At 43.5% G+C, this 15,264-nt stretch overlaps 2 protein-coding genes across 4 annotated transcripts in view; both read right to left on the bottom strand.

Annotated features, from left to right (window-relative positions):
* Positions 1-8,035, bottom strand: part of RIC8B (RIC8 guanine nucleotide exchange factor B) — a 32,679-nt gene extending 24,644 nt beyond the window's left edge. Inside the window, exons 1-2 of the mRNA XM_032107128.1 lie at positions 7,901-8,035; positions 4,628-4,675 (exon numbers count right to left, since the gene is read on the bottom strand). Of these exons, the coding sequence (XP_031963019.1) occupies positions 4,628-4,675; positions 7,901-8,014 (162 nt within the window). The 5' untranslated portion in view covers positions 8,015-8,035. The remainder of the gene's footprint in view (positions 1-4,627; positions 4,676-7,900) is intronic.
* Positions 8,036-11,395: 3,360 nt separating this feature from the next.
* Positions 11,396-15,264, bottom strand: part of RFX4 (regulatory factor X4) — an 87,649-nt gene continuing 83,780 nt past the window's right edge. For 2 of the 3 annotated variants that reach the window (XM_032107450.1, XM_032107451.1), the window contains exon 18: positions 11,396-12,949. In XM_032107450.1, the coding sequence (XP_031963341.1) occupies positions 12,677-12,949 (273 nt within the window). In that variant the 3' untranslated portion in view covers positions 11,396-12,676. The remainder of the gene's footprint in view (positions 12,950-15,264) is intronic. The other variant, XM_032107452.1, reaches the window with a different exon arrangement.

Here is a 15,264-nt window from a genome sequence, read left to right as displayed (position 1 = left end):
GACTTTCATCAACCATGCTACAGCAAGAATTGTTTTTTATATACTTGTTCACAGACTCAAGGCAGTTTCTAGTTTTAACTTTTTTTATTGTAAAATCCATTCATTTCTCTGAAATTCAAGGTTTTTCAGCTTTTGTGCTAATAGTAAGATTAACACAGAACAATACACACCATTCCTTTTGTCTATGCTGTAGTGTTAAATCTTGTGTTAAAACAGGAATGCCACAAAAACCCATTTGTCATCTTGTTTTGACAAATAAGCTATTAACCTATTTTGGTTCTTTATCCTGACAGCATAAAGTCTTGATGCTAAGAAGCAACACAGCCCAGTAGAAAAAGACCTCTCCTGACATACAAGAGACCTGTGTTTTCTCCCTTGCTCATCCACAGACCTGCTGTGTGGCTTTGGGCCAATATAATTTCTTTACTTCCATTATCTTCCACCATCTTTGTTCACAGGCGGATTAGACTGGGGGGAGGGGAGAGGACAGGAAGGAAAGGAAAGGGGAGTACAACTCTTTAGTTTCTGTGCTTAAGTTTCTATTAGGTTTCAGAGCTAAGCATCCAAGACACTGAGGAAGGAAGCCGAAGGATATTCGAAATATTAGTTAAAGCTCCCCCTGGAAGCCAAGACAACATTTATAGAACATGTATCATAAAGTGTGCTGAATAACAGACAATTAGATAATCTCCCCTGAGAAGGCCACGACAAATTTTTGCCTAGTCTTTGTGGACAGATGTGGGTGGGGAGGGAAGGTGGATACTTGTACTCCTTGAGGATTCAGCCCGCTTCACTCGAGCACTGCTTTGTTGAGCCCGCACTGACAGCAGGAGGTTGGCTGTTTGGCAGGAGCCTGCCAGCTCTGACATGGCACAGCTCCAAGTCAAAGGTTTGAACATGTGAGAGCACGACAGTTCTGCAGGTGAGGTGAGGAGCACACTGAGCAATCCCTGTTGTCAGAACTGGTGGATTAAACACCTGCTTCACAGTCACAGAAAGGTGAAGTCCTGGGCAGCTGCACTCACAGCAGCCCTCCTTGCTCACCTTACTGGACAGGGAGAGGGAGAACGCTTTTACCCTCTGTAATCCTGTGGTTAAAGAAGGGTGTTAAAAGGAGAGATTGGTTTCACTGGCTTGTCATGAACCTTAAGAGGTTTCAGTAAAAGCTGAAAAATGCTGGATGGGAATGGGCAGGACCAGAGGGAATTAGAACAAACGCTCAGTATTAATGAAGGATACTTAGCACTTTTTTCCTCTTACAGACTGGTACTCCCTTAAGGGGTTTTGGTGAAGTCAGAACAATAACAACAGCAACTAATACTAAGCTACCACACAGTGTGCCCACAGGAGAACCTGAGCCCATTATTTTTACAGGACACTCACTAACAGACTTTAAAAGCTTGCCACAAATTTACTGGGAGGAAAAAAACTGTGCCTTGGTGGCTGCAGGAACCTTCAGACCTCTCTGAAGCATCACAGTGTCAAAAGCACTATCTAAGAATGAGGTTCTAAGATTTAGAGCATGACAGCATCTTGCTCCATCAACATACTTCATTCCTCCCATCCTTCCAGAGTTAAGGTACGGTACTGTCCACAGACTTAGAGAATCTCCCCACATCATGAATTTAATTTGTAGAGAAAGCCCCATGATACATTTGATATGATTTACCACCAGCTATTTCAACACCTTGAAAACACCCTGCAATGCAAGGGGAAAAGACTGTTTTGGCGATTTTCTTCCCACAGAATTTTAGATCCATCATGTTCAAATTGAACCTGGACAATAACTCAAGGACACTGGTCTCAAATTCTGAAGATTACTATCAGAGATCCAGCACAGTAAGCTGGACCTGATACAGGAGAAATCAGATGTTGCAAGTACTACAAATGGTGAAGCAGACAAAAAGGTATGGAGCTGAAGAGGAAACAGCTCAATCATTTCAGGTAAGAATATGGCTTGTAAGTCATATTCTTACATTTGGCTGCTGCTTCCCCTTTTTCCCCTTCCTCTCACAAACTCAGTGCCTTCATGCAATTTAAAAAGCCTTACTTGCCATCTTGGACAGATTTACTTTGTCTGTTATATCACAGCAAACAGCACTGTAGCAACTTCCAGCTGTGGAATGCTGTGGCCAAGCAGGCAGTCAGTGCTGACAGACATTTCCAGGGCACAGACAGTACTGTAATTTTCTTACCATTTGAAGTCTGTAAACAGCACAAATGTGTTGCTATTTCAGAAGCAGTATTTGGCCCTGACATAGTATAAATAATGGAGAGCAAAGCTATTAAATAAGGATCAAGTGGTCCAAAAAACCCTTTCCTTTTTGTATTAGGACATGTGAGCTTGAGCTGAAGCACCTGCTGTGCCACAGAGAGGGAGACACTATGCCTGACAACTCTCTCCAAGGTGACTGCCTGGTCAAGTTTAACAGATACTAATTCTCTGGAGTGGATTCCAGAACAGACCTAAAGAACCAACTGTTTGTCTCAACCATGCCACGGTGCTGTGAAGTGTTGCAGTTCTGAAGACTCAACTTTTTCCAGCAAAACACCATCAACAACTTCTTGATTGCTTGAGACAAATATTTTAGATTTCTAAGAGATCGTTATGCTCCTCAGACACAACCCCACTGCCGCAATTTCAGCTGCTTTTTCAGAACACATTTACTTCTGGTTGGCAATTTCTATACTGTTTACACCCAGAAACTGAAAACAGGCTTCCAGAAATTCGTATTTTTTATTGGTATATAACAAGTTAAGAAGGATTGGCACTGACTTGATGTGCCTGGTATCTGAAGGGATCTTACAGTACGACACAGATTTCCATCTGATTTATATCCATAACACTCATGACAGATAGGACAATGCAGACACATACACCATTAAACAAACAACCAGGACAAGTACAAGGACAGCTCACATTACAATCTTGTGTTTTTATCACCCCGTGATGTATTACAGTCCTGTGGCTATGTCCAGACAAACAAGCATTACCTCTCTTCCTGCCTTCTAGAGGACACAATCTACTTTCCTCCTGGAATTCAGTACCACAAACCCACTGCTGATTTAGTTAGGCCATAGCCTAAAGCATCATGCTTTGATAGCCATAGATCACTGCAGAACAATTTACTCTGTTCAGTTTACCCAGCTTCTAGTCAAGCCATAGTTTTGCCCTTTCTACCTTTTGTATTTTCAGCATGTCCCTGGTGTGTATGGGTTGTTAAAAAAAAAAAAAAAACCACCCTAAAAAAACCAAACCCAACCATCCACAGGGAAAAAAAAAATCCTTATACTGTATACCTTACAAACACCCCTCCAAACTCATTGTCTTTATTTGGCTTTTGCCAGTCTGGCTTCTGCTCTCTTCTCCTTTCCTATGTTCTGTAGCTGGCAATCAATATCTCAGACTAGACATTTGCTCATTTGCAGTGTAAAAAGGGATGGTAGGGACAGTGAGGGAACAGAGGCAAGAACACCAGATTGGGATCCCAGCTGAGCTCTTCTGCAGATCAGAAGGGACACACACAGCCCATCACCACATCACTGAGATCACTGAGTGCCAGTTTCGAGTAAAGCCACAGATAAAGCAAAGCTAAGAGGTCTCTGGGTCCTCTGTGTTATAAGGAATTGCAACTGAAGATTACAGTACAAACAGCTGATGGGTTTGCAAATGCAAAAGACTGCCAGACTTATCATCCCACACATTTCTACCACAAAAAGCCCCTTAAAATATCTAGATTTTGCATAAAATCATGAAATGAAACGATGTGCACCCTATTTTAGACAAGCTATCCTTGGTAGGAACCTTGCAATTCTGATTTCAAGCTCTGAGTTTATTTCAGAAACAGCAGAAACATACAGCCTCATTCACTAATGAACATTTTCTGAATAGATATGCAAATCAGCCCCAAAGCTAATTACACAACGGAAAGGAAGGGGCTTGTTATTACATATTACACCCTAAAAATAATAGGAAAAAATAAAACCAATCCATGTCCCAGCTTTAAATGCAAGGCTGTGGATGGATACCAAGGGATGTGTTAAGCCCTGACACACCTGTACAGCTCAATACACATTTCCCATCTTTGACACCTGACATGCACGTACCACATCTCACTGATTACAGCCACCTTTGGAATAATAGGCTTCTGCAACCCTGTCTTCCTTACATCTTAATAGCTTTCTTCTGTACTTATCCCTTCATTTTAATCTCTAGTATTCTTTAAGCATCTCACATAGACAAGAAATACATCTGTCCTACTGCTACCTGCTGAGAAGAGAGAAAATTGAAAAATCTATTGCAAAATTTTATCTCAGTAGATATTGAAGAGTATCTTTACCCTTATTCCTCCACCTCATCTCAAATCTGTACCCAGCAAAATAATTTATGGGCTTTTCTGTAACTACTTTCATTCAAGAGTGGGGGCTTTGCTAGGGGAATTTCTCTTTCAGAAAAAAAAGGGAATTGGTAGTTGTCACGTCTCTTGGACTGAAGAAGCAAAAATTAAAATATAACTTTATACTCATTGCTTGCACCATTTCACAATGGCAGCTAAGTTAAGAGACTGCCTTTACTCTTCTATACTTCTACATTGAGATATGCAGCTCAACAGCCTATTTTACTCACCTTTCTTTTGTCTTCATCTGCAGGATCGAATCTGAAAGTAGCCCGATTCTGTAAGTAAAAACAAGAGTTTGTGTTTGTTACATGCACAGCAGCTGATGAAGAGGCAATACCTGCAAAACTATTAGAAACTTCAGGAGCCTTGCTAAACCAAGCCTCAGATAATGAGGCTACAACCACATCACCCTTTTCCCATCCTCCCCAACAGCAAAAGCTTCAGTAAGTGACTCCAATGAAGAGTTTCACATCTACTACTGGTGCAGAGCAAGCTTTTATCTGTGGGATGTGAGTCAACCACCTCACATATAGCACTTGACAGGGTGAAAAATGAGAGAGATTGCCTTGTGTTTTACACATATCTCATTGCTCAGGTTCTTCCCCAAGCAGATCTTGCTGATCAGCTTTTGACTGCTCTGACTGTCCCAAACCAGAACCACCACAGCATCACCTTGCCCAGAAAACAAGTAGTACAAATCAAGTAAGCCTTGCTACAAGAACTACCAGTTTCTGTGATCTGGCAATTTCCAAAACACCTTACCAAGGTATTTGTTTCTCTGGTAGAAGATAGACATGGTCTAACAACAAGTCCTTATTTTTTATTAAACACTTCAAATAGCAGTTGGGTCTAGTTCTATGTTAGTATCCTGAAGAATGCTATTAGTGGAATATTACTTATATGGCAAAAGTTATTATGACAGTCAAAGAAAACAGCACTAATACCAGACAGTTCTCTTAACATTTTAATACTTCCAGTCTAAATAAATGATCAAGAATGATGAACAGCTTCCAAAAAAAAAAAAATTTCTATTCTACTCAATTTCTACTCAATTCTCTCTCAATTTCTACTTCTAATATGCAACTTACTACATCATGGAAGCGACTGGAAAACGAAAGTGACTTTCCAGAGCACATTCATGGGCCTCCTACCTTTCATGACCCAAACTCACGATTACACAGAAAGGCCTTGGACATCTACCCAACCACCAAAGGTTACCAACATCAGTTAGAGCTTTTAGGATGGTAGGAAAGTCATTCCCTTCTTCTCTCAATGGTGGGCAAATAATTCCCATCCTCTGTCTTACAGGGCTCTCAACTGGACCACAGGAGATCAGCAACATGCCAATCAAGAGCAGGTGAGCATTAAATGATGAGCAATTAACCAAGAGAATGCAAACTTTACGTTTGCACATGAACATTTTTGCAAATTTACAGAAGCGCTGTAGTGAGAGCAAGAAGCCTAAGCACTAGAGGAGATCTGGAATAATCACTGCAAATTGGACAGCACAGAGAAGCACCAACAGATCTATTCATTTCTCTCATTATAGTTATTCTACAGCCACCTGCACCTTGGAACTACACTTGATCCATCCTTTTTTTTTTTTTTTTCAATTAAAGCATATTTAATTTGTTATTTGGAAAAAAGCTAAGGAAACCTAAAGCCCTGGAACCTGGAGTACTCTGCTCAGTCTCTGCTGGCCCACAAAGCGTCAGTAACAAAGTGTACAGAAAAGAGATGCAGGAAATATGATTAAAAAGTTCTAGGAAGAAACACAGTAAAGCAATGGCATATTGAGACAGTACTAAGAGCTCCCCATCCCACTCCAAAAGAGGTATTTAGCTACACATTTAACTCTAATACTTCACTCAAATACTTGAAATGTCAGAATAGAAGCTGCACAAGCTCTCACTGTGTCCTTGAGAATTCAACTCAAGCCTAAATAATTCATCTGGGAAAGCTGCTGAGCAGGCATAAAATCCAGTACAGCAAAATTAAGAAATTATGCTTGTGCATGGCTTTTTGACAGAACACATTTAACACAGGGTCATTTTGAAGAGTAAGGACAGAGATAAAAGGTTCCTTCAATCAGAATCCTTCCTCTGTACCTCCCAGGTCAGCAAGTTAAAACAGATGTGTCTCACAAACTCCTGATCTACCAATCCTTCAGAGAAAGTGCCCTGCAGCTCCATCAGTCTCTACCTTTGAATTCCACATGCACAAAGGCAGCCTATGTCAAGGCTGTTGCCCAAGCTTCTACAAGCTCCAGTTTGAGTGAAGAAATCAACTCCTGCCATTGTTAGATGTAAAACATAGTGCACTTAAGACAGCAAATTTCAGGACACCTCTTGGAGGCTGAAGAATACCCACATCACATCCACATTCATTTGGCTTCACCCCTAATAACAAAGCTATGAAACTTTAATTAAAAATCTGAATGCTCTTTCCCATAAGAGATTCCTAAATTTCAGTCAACAGTTAGTTCAACATGACTGCACTTAAATTACAGGCAAAGCCAAACTCTGAGTCAGTACCAGCTTTACAGACCTGTGTATCAGTCACACAAGCATCTACACAAAGGGCAGACACCTGATGGGTTGAGACAATCTTTGAAAATGGACTATACTGCTCTACTAAAATCTAGGTGGATAAAAAATACAAAAATCCACCCAATATCTATTCTCACTCTGATTTTCACTTTCCTGCATTAGCAGGAAACCCCCTCACTTCTTGACTGAGCATACACATATCAAGCTGCAGCAGCAGTAGACCCTTACTACTTTTTCATACCTGCCAGCATTAAAAGCTAAACCTGCTCTAAGCTATCTTCCCTTTTCGTTTTGCTTGGCCAGAAACACGGAAAAATGAAGTGAGGTTTGTCAGCCCATTTCACAGACCCCCCCCGTCCCTGCACGCTGTGCACGGCCACACAGGCGATGGCAAGGCCTCTCTATTGCCGGTGACAAAGGGCTGCCCACAAAGGGCAGCACCTCAGGCAGGTGGGCAGGTACCCAAGAGACTTCAGTGTTATTCTGTCCAGCCCCTGCCCAGTGGCACACGTAGGTTAAAGGACTTATGAGGCAAATGTACGCTATCAAATAGCTCCTTTTACAGCCCGATCGCCGATAACCCACACTGCCCACTGGACGCGTAGAACGCAAGACCGAAGGTGCCGGGGGCCGAGCCTAGCAATGGGCTTTGTGCTCCCTTGGGAGCCTGCTTTCCTCTAGGCACTGCCCTGGTTCTCCGCCCCGGCAGTGCCGCGGTGCCCTGCACGGCCTGCGGGCGGGGAGCGCACGGGAAGGGCCGGGAGGCTGCGCCGGGCAGGGGCCGTGGCGGGCAGGGGCATAGCGGTGAAGCGGTGAGCGCTGGGGACCCGCCGCAGAGCCGAGCCCAGGGAGCAGCGGGACTCTGCCGGCGGCGCTGCCGATGTCGGGCGGGGCGGGGCGGCGACACCGCCGGGGGAGCGGCGCAGAGGGGAGGGGGATGGGACCCGTTACCTCCTCGTTGTACCGCGCCAAGACGCGCTCCACCGCCTCGGCGCCGCCGCCGCGCCCCTCCACAGCCTCCAGCACCGCGCCCAACTCGGGGCCCGGCTCCGCGCCCGGCTCCATGCCCGACCGCCCCGCTCCGCTCCGCCCCACCCGGCGCCGCCGACAGCGGCCGCCCCGCCCGCGCGCCCCGCGCCCCCTGACGCGCCCGACGCTCCCCGCGGAAGCCGCCCGAACCGGCAGGCACCGTCCGCGCGCCATTGGCTGGAGGGGCCGGCGGCGCCCACCCCCGAGCCCTCCTATTGGCTGCCGTCCCGCCGGCCGGCCGTTGCGGAGAGAGGACTACATCTCCCAGCATGCCGAACGGCGCGGCGCGCGGCGGGGCGAGCGGGGCTTTGTTGCCCTGGGGCACGATGGGTGCTGCAGTCCGCGCCCACAGCCCCGAGGGCTCCCGCCGAGAGGAGCGGCGGCAGCGCGTTCTCCGGACGCTCAGCGGCACAGGGCACTGCCCGGGGCATCCCTCCCTCCTCCTTGGGCTTGTCCGATCGTGTGCTCTCTGCGACCTGCCCTGTCCACCCCGTGTCTGTCGCTAGGCGAAAGGCTGCCAAAACCAGGGCTGGCCGCTTTTTCTGGAGCTTTTAGGTCATTAGGCTCCCGCGGTGGGCGAAGCCTGTGTGTGTTCCCTGAAGCGGGGCTTCGCTACAGCGTGTGGCGGCAAAACCAACCGCCTTTTTCCCAGGTATAACCCACCAAACAATGGTGGTACACGAAAATTCTGCGTTTTGTTCAGGAAGTGGCAGGAGGGGAAGGTGGGCTGCATCGGCAGAGCCGGGCATAGGCGAACCATGTCTCTATAAAGGTTTTGCAAGACCGTGGGTTTAAACTACACAGAGCAGATACACAGTATTTTCATACTCAAGGCGCCCTATAATCGAAATTCATTGCCCAGATAGCAGAAAATGATATATTGAAGTTAATAAAAAAAACATGTTCATACGGAGCTGTGGCCGGTCTCTCATTGAAATATGTATTCCTACAATTCAGGAGGTACTCCGCGAGAAAGAGAAACCTTTAATCTCACAAATGACCGGCTCCATAGCGGGCAACGCCAGGGAGGTTGCACCTGCAGAGGGACGGGGCGCTGAGGTGCTCAGATGTGACGGTGCCTGCCTGCAGTGTTTAATATGCAGACCCAAACAAGAACCTGAGTTTCCTCCCTAGGCGTTTCTTGCCACAAGAACTGAAATATAAAACCAGAACAGCACAGTCACTGGACTGCAAGGAGTAACAAAGTCCAGCCATCCAGTGTGCAGCCATTTCTTCTGAGTCAGATCCATGTGTAAACTAATGCAGCTTTGGAGAAAAACCCAATGAAAAGAGTCTTTTGCTTGTTAGATTTACAACTCTATAATAACATATAAGCCTGCTTAGGTTTACTTCACAGCACAGCAAAACACTCATTTTACTTGCACATAGCCAATTAATTAATTTTTTTTAAATTACAAAACCTGAAAAATAAAGATTAGGAAACTGTTACTGCCTTTTAAAGGCACATTGTTATTCATCATCAGTGCATTTTAGTTTCCACTTTATGTAGCATATGAAGGATTAGGATTTCAGTGAAAGAGAGGGACAGAATAAATTGCATCCTCTGCCAAAGAACTGCCAGACCTTTTCAGATGGGTGCATACCATGAGCCCTTCCCATGTTAGTCAGCTTTATCTAAACCTTCCAAAGCAATGTCTGCCCCTGAATTTCATGGGTTTCAGGGTCAGTCACAACAGAATTGTGGGGATGGGGAGGTCAGAGGCCATTTTTGTCAAAGGGTAGTGACCTTAGCAGCAAGAGGTAGCCTGACAAAAAGAGGATTCATGCTACTGAATGGAGTTCTCACTGCTCTTCCCCCGCTGAGCCTTTTTTCTACCTGGTAATGAAAAATCTTGAAGGATTGTAATGGATTTTTGTACGCATACATACAGATATATTTGTGTGTGTGTAGATCTATTTAAAAATATTAAATGTGTTATGTCAGTTATGCTGTAATGTATGGAACTAGTTTCTATTCTACTCCATATATTATATATAATTTGTTATACATTTTAGCCTATGAAAAAGATGACATTTTTATAAAAATGTGTATTTGTTGTTAGAAAAAAACAGAATGTAAACAAGAAATTTTTAAAAAAAGGAAAAGGAAAAGAGAAAAAAAAAGAAAAAAGAGAGTAAAGAGAGGAAAGTGAAAGAAGAAAATAGGAAAATAGAAGAGAAACTGAAATTGAGATTGAATATTTCAGAATATGGTATAGAAGCTTCTTCAGCAATGTTTGCATAGTCACGTATTTACTTTATATGCACATAAATGCATGGCTAGACAAGAAACCCCAACTTTTAGTTTCCATGGTCAAGGGAAAGGATTAATTAACAGGCTGCAGACTTTGACTCAGGAGGTTTGGCATTTTGTATTGGGATGATTCAAGACATTCTTGCCCCTCACCAGACATTCTGCCCAGAGGTTATGATGCTCTCCTGAGCTGCTGCACTCCCCGGCCTGGTGCACACCCTGTGACCTGAAAGCTCCCATGCTTTGTCCTGCTGTGGTGGGTTCTGAGCTGCAGTGGCCCAGGACGAGTCCTGCTTTCCCTCGCAGCACTTCTCATGCAGCTGGTGATGGTGGCCTATGTTTCACCAATCTATATACTGCTTCCCATGAGCGTCTACTTTAAATTTCAAAGCCCTCGTCAGGAAGCAGTTCAAAAGTAGTTGGCAGTGCACATTCAGATTCCTGAGGCATCAACACAAGTTTCTAAATTAATTAAAAAAAAAAGGAAAAGAGCAACTGTGGAAGGTTTTTTTGAAAAAGACTTTCCAAGCTCTGTCTGACTGATGATGTTCTTGGCTCTTTTTTATGAGCAGCTTTGTGGTGCTGCTGTTGGTCAGAATTCTCTCTCCCAGGACGTTGCGGTTCTCCACCCAGAAAGGTTTTAATATTTCTGGGTCTCACACTGTGTCCAATATCCCTCCTCTTTTCCAAACAGTCTGCCTGAGCTCTTGAAATCAGGGTAACGGACTTGTCCCCAAAGGTGTTGAAGGATATGGAACACTTGTATGCAAAAATAGTCTCATTTTCTCCTCTCTTTCAGTCAATGGGGATTAGGCTTCTTTCGGTTTAACAATTTACTATAAAAAGCAGACAAAGTGCTTCTGGCTTCCCTTGAGTGGTGCTTGGATTCACCTCCACCCTGATCCTTCCAAAGACCCAGCCTTTAGTTACTGGTCAGTTCTACCCACAGACATCTCACCAATGCATCTGGTCCTAGGGGGGACCGTGACAGGTCACGATCACCAGCCCATCAGGTAAGTGGAGGTGCATCACTCATTTGCCACGAATTGTACCTGTTCTCAAGTCCTTCCTTGGATAAAAACATACATGATGACATCTAAGATTTTTTTAAGGTCTGCAGCTTGTAGAAGTTCTTGTATTTAAGTAAATTTAAACAGCATCTATTTAATTTCAAGAACTTTATTTGGGTGTGAAAATCCCTCATATATCTTGCACAACTGTACAAATAACACTTATGTCCATTTTAGGCATAAACATGGTTATTGTCACACTGGGTGCTATCAAAGATTTTATTTACAAAACAATTACTAAAATGCCTGTTGTCATATTTCCATTTATTTATTTCTTACCCATAGGGTAATAGGTCCACCATAATTGCTTGGTGTGTTTTATAATACAGAAGGAAAAGCTATGTTAATAAAAACTAACAAAAACTCACAAATAGCTACAAATCTGACAGAAAATGTCTAAGAAAAATTCTCCCCAAAATACATTTTTCCACACATACACAGTACAGAATAACTTCAAAGGCACAGCTTTGAATTTTGCTTTTGTAGACGTATAGAGAATTATCACCATGTGAAGGAATTGAGAGAACAGTTTCATACCTGTCAATAGATAATTAAGTGAATAATCATGTTTGCATTGTCATTTTCTTTATATAATTGCTTCACATCATCATCATATTTAACATATGTGGCTCTGAATCCAAAATCTTCCCAGTCCCCAAGTCCTTTCTTACCTTGTCATTACTGACCAGAGAAGTTAGATTTTTCCAGATTGTGCAAACTCAACACAAATACATATATAATAAGAACAATAGTCAACTTAAGGCAGTGTATAATTCAATGCTACATGTCTTTTCTTCTCTTTTGTAAAGATCAAACTTAGTGGATCGACAGAAAGGTGCATCAATATACAAAGTTAGATGTAAACTGAAACCTACAACACGTGTCTTTTTAAGGAACCAGATAGAGGAATTGATATGAATAAGTGATGACTTGGCAGAGTGGTTTCTAAGGAATGCATTAAGAGCTTAAAAGAAGAACAGATGATGGGGTTTTGCTGAGGGTGAATTTCCTGTCTTTAATTCAAATTATAAATAGGTCCTGTTCCAGTACTTTTTTTTGTAACACTCATTAACATTTGTCAATAAGAAAGGGGGCAAAAATGGCTCACTTAAATTGAGAGCACACAGGGTTGGCCCAGAATTAAAAAAGGCACAGATAGGCCCAAAAAGTGGTCTAGAACAGCACAAAAGTATTTTTCGGCTACAGGAACATTCAGTCATACTGGTCTGCAATCTGCCCACGTTAGGAACTACATTACTGCCCAGGATCTCTTCCATTTTCACCTCCCTTGAAGAATGTCCATGAAAAGTCCCACACAGCATGAAGTTTTTCTAACTCTTGTACGTGTGTGGGCTTAGCTGATACCAGTCATCTTCATTTAGCCCAGCCTGTGGTGGCTTCCCCATTGATGTAGGCAAAGCCGGGAAAGTGTTGCATGTGCTCGTACTCAGAATTCCTGCGTGTTGTCAAGGGCGTGTACATGTCACTGGAATTCCCATATCTCGTGGAGTGCATGGATGAGCTCGTGTAGCAGGAGTTGGCAGCTGGGACCTCTGGCCAGCGCGGAGTCACTGGTGTAGGATGCAGCCTGGGAGTGCTGCTCATCAAACAGGGCTCCATTCTTGATGTTGGGCCATTGAAAGGGTACTAAAATTAAAAAAAAAAAAAAAAGAATCATTTGCCACATACTGCATTTTAAAATAAGGCTGGTGGTGTCACAATTCTGTGTTTAACAAAGCCAAAATCATGAGTGTTAGCAGCTATCCAACAACAAGGTATCATACTGAAGGTGGAATACCAGATAACCAGTGTCTGCTGTAAACCAAAGTTTCAGTGAGTCTCGCAAAACAGTCACTGATTTTAAATATTGAATTAATTTATCAAGATGTACCTGGGAGCAGAAAAATAGATTGAATTAATTTAATTTTTTTCTCCCACTTTCACTCAAAAACTTGCTATTTACTGAAAATCAGAATATAAAATGCCCCCCACTTGTCCTCACTCAAGGGAGTTTTGAGGGAGGAGAGCAAAAGAATCTTTATTTCTGGGATGGTGCCTTCACTTTAAAGTATTCACAAGACATCCTGACAGTTTCTGCAGGAAAACAGTATGGTCTGGCTCCAGAGCCAGCAGATAATTGGACGATTTATGGAAAGAGGCAGCAGGAGAAGAACCTCTGTATTCCCCAGCTGTTCACAGTGACGCTTGGAAGCAGAAATCAAAGAAGTTTGACAAATGGCTTCCACTAAGGAAGGACAGGACAGGAAGGAAAACAGAACAGCTTTTGCCCTCTATAGCCACAGAGTGCCCAGCAACAGAAAGAAAATAGTGCTTACGAGTGCTTGCTTAACATGAATTTATTTATGTATTGCCTGTCCTGCAGGAGCAGATCATCTGTGTGCTGTGTCTGAGGAACGGCTCTCCCTGTGTTGTCCCCCTGTTATCCATCTGCATCACAAAGATGGTTAGGATCCCTGTTCCCCTTGGCCAGCCTTGTATCTTCAGAGCTTCAACGTTTTACATCCTTATACCTTTTCTGCAAAAAGTGTCATATTTAAAATTTCGATATCTTAGGTTGACACTGTGGTATTTCTTTAACTAGAAAGCTGTCACCAAAGCAAGACTATCACCACTTCTGACACTTACAAACCTTGCAAGTTGCATGCCAAAGCTTTCTATGGCCGTAAAACCCCTTCCCTCTATTTTGGAGGGTTATGGACAGAAAAGCTGGAGTAGGTATTCCTAGGAGGGAGGGAGCAGAGACTCCCAAGGGGTCTCATTACATTACTCCGCTGTGGATGGGCCCGGGGTTAATCAGTTGCATAAGCAACTCTTACATAAGCCCAAGGCAATTACAGCAGTGTCTCCATGAGGAGACTGTGCTGTCTCCCTTCCTACCACAGCCAGGAAGGCAGCTCAGCCTTGGCAAATGTATTTGAACAGTTCACAAGCCTCAGGCAGCTCAGGGCCACACACTGGCCACTCCCAATTAGAGAGGAGAAAAAGAAGACTTTTTTTGACCAACATACTGTAGTTAGTGATTTAGTGTATTCCTGCATGTCCTGGGGAGGCAGGCCAGTAGGTAGATGAAAGGGAAAACATCAAAGGTGTTACCTAGCCTGTATACTTCCCATCACCACAGAGGCTGGATCTACCTGGGCCATCGCAGCTGCTGATGTTTAACACCTGAAACAGGGTGTTAAACTGCAGCACCACCCTGGAACATCAACACTTCAACACTGGTACTGCTAATCCAGCTGCCAGAATAAGCTGTCCTGGCAACACCGACAGCAGGTCTATACAACACCATCTAAACTTCCATCTTCACCTCCGAGAAAGGTTTCTCAGTAGGAAAGTTCAGCAGAGCTTACCTAATGAGTGTAAAAAGCCCTATATTCCTTTGAAGGAGAAGCAAGTTTTCAGACTTGTTGGCTCTCCAAAAGCTTTCATTGAAGATGAGAACTTCCAGTGACCAGCAACAATAAAACTCAAGCTTTGAAACAGTGTGTGGCCCAAGCTAAGAAGTTTCTTCTTTGTCTTCAGCAGCATTTTACTTGATACAGATTACTGTAGTCTTTGCCTTTGTTATCCATTGGTCTATACTTGAAGTCACTGTAGATTCGTGTATTAAAGAGTGTACTTACAACAGGGTTAACCTAGATTTCTGCCATAATACACCAGTGATTCTCTCCTGTCTTCTTCCCAGTGAGAGAATTGATCTATTCTGTTGTTGACCATAATAGAAGCCTTTGCTATCCTGACTCAGTGCAATTTTCCTTTGAGGTTTTGAAGCAAAGGTTGTGACTTGCAACAGGAGAATTATTTGCTTTCCTATCCCTTACAAATGCCAAGAGAAATCCCTGTCTTCTGCTAGGATAATTTGCCATCTGAAAATCTGTAGACTGCAAAAAAGTTCACCTATGATCAAGAAGAAGAAAATGAACTCTGGGAATATTGTGGTG

Source organism: Corvus moneduloides, chromosome 4 (genome assembly GCF_009650955.1).
Source record: "Corvus moneduloides isolate bCorMon1 chromosome 4, bCorMon1.pri, whole genome shotgun sequence".
In the NCBI taxonomy this organism is placed as follows: Eukaryota; Metazoa; Chordata; class Aves; order Passeriformes; family Corvidae; genus Corvus; species Corvus moneduloides.
Note: the sequence above shows the minus strand (reverse complement) of the source record. Positions and strands in the feature narration are given on the sequence as shown.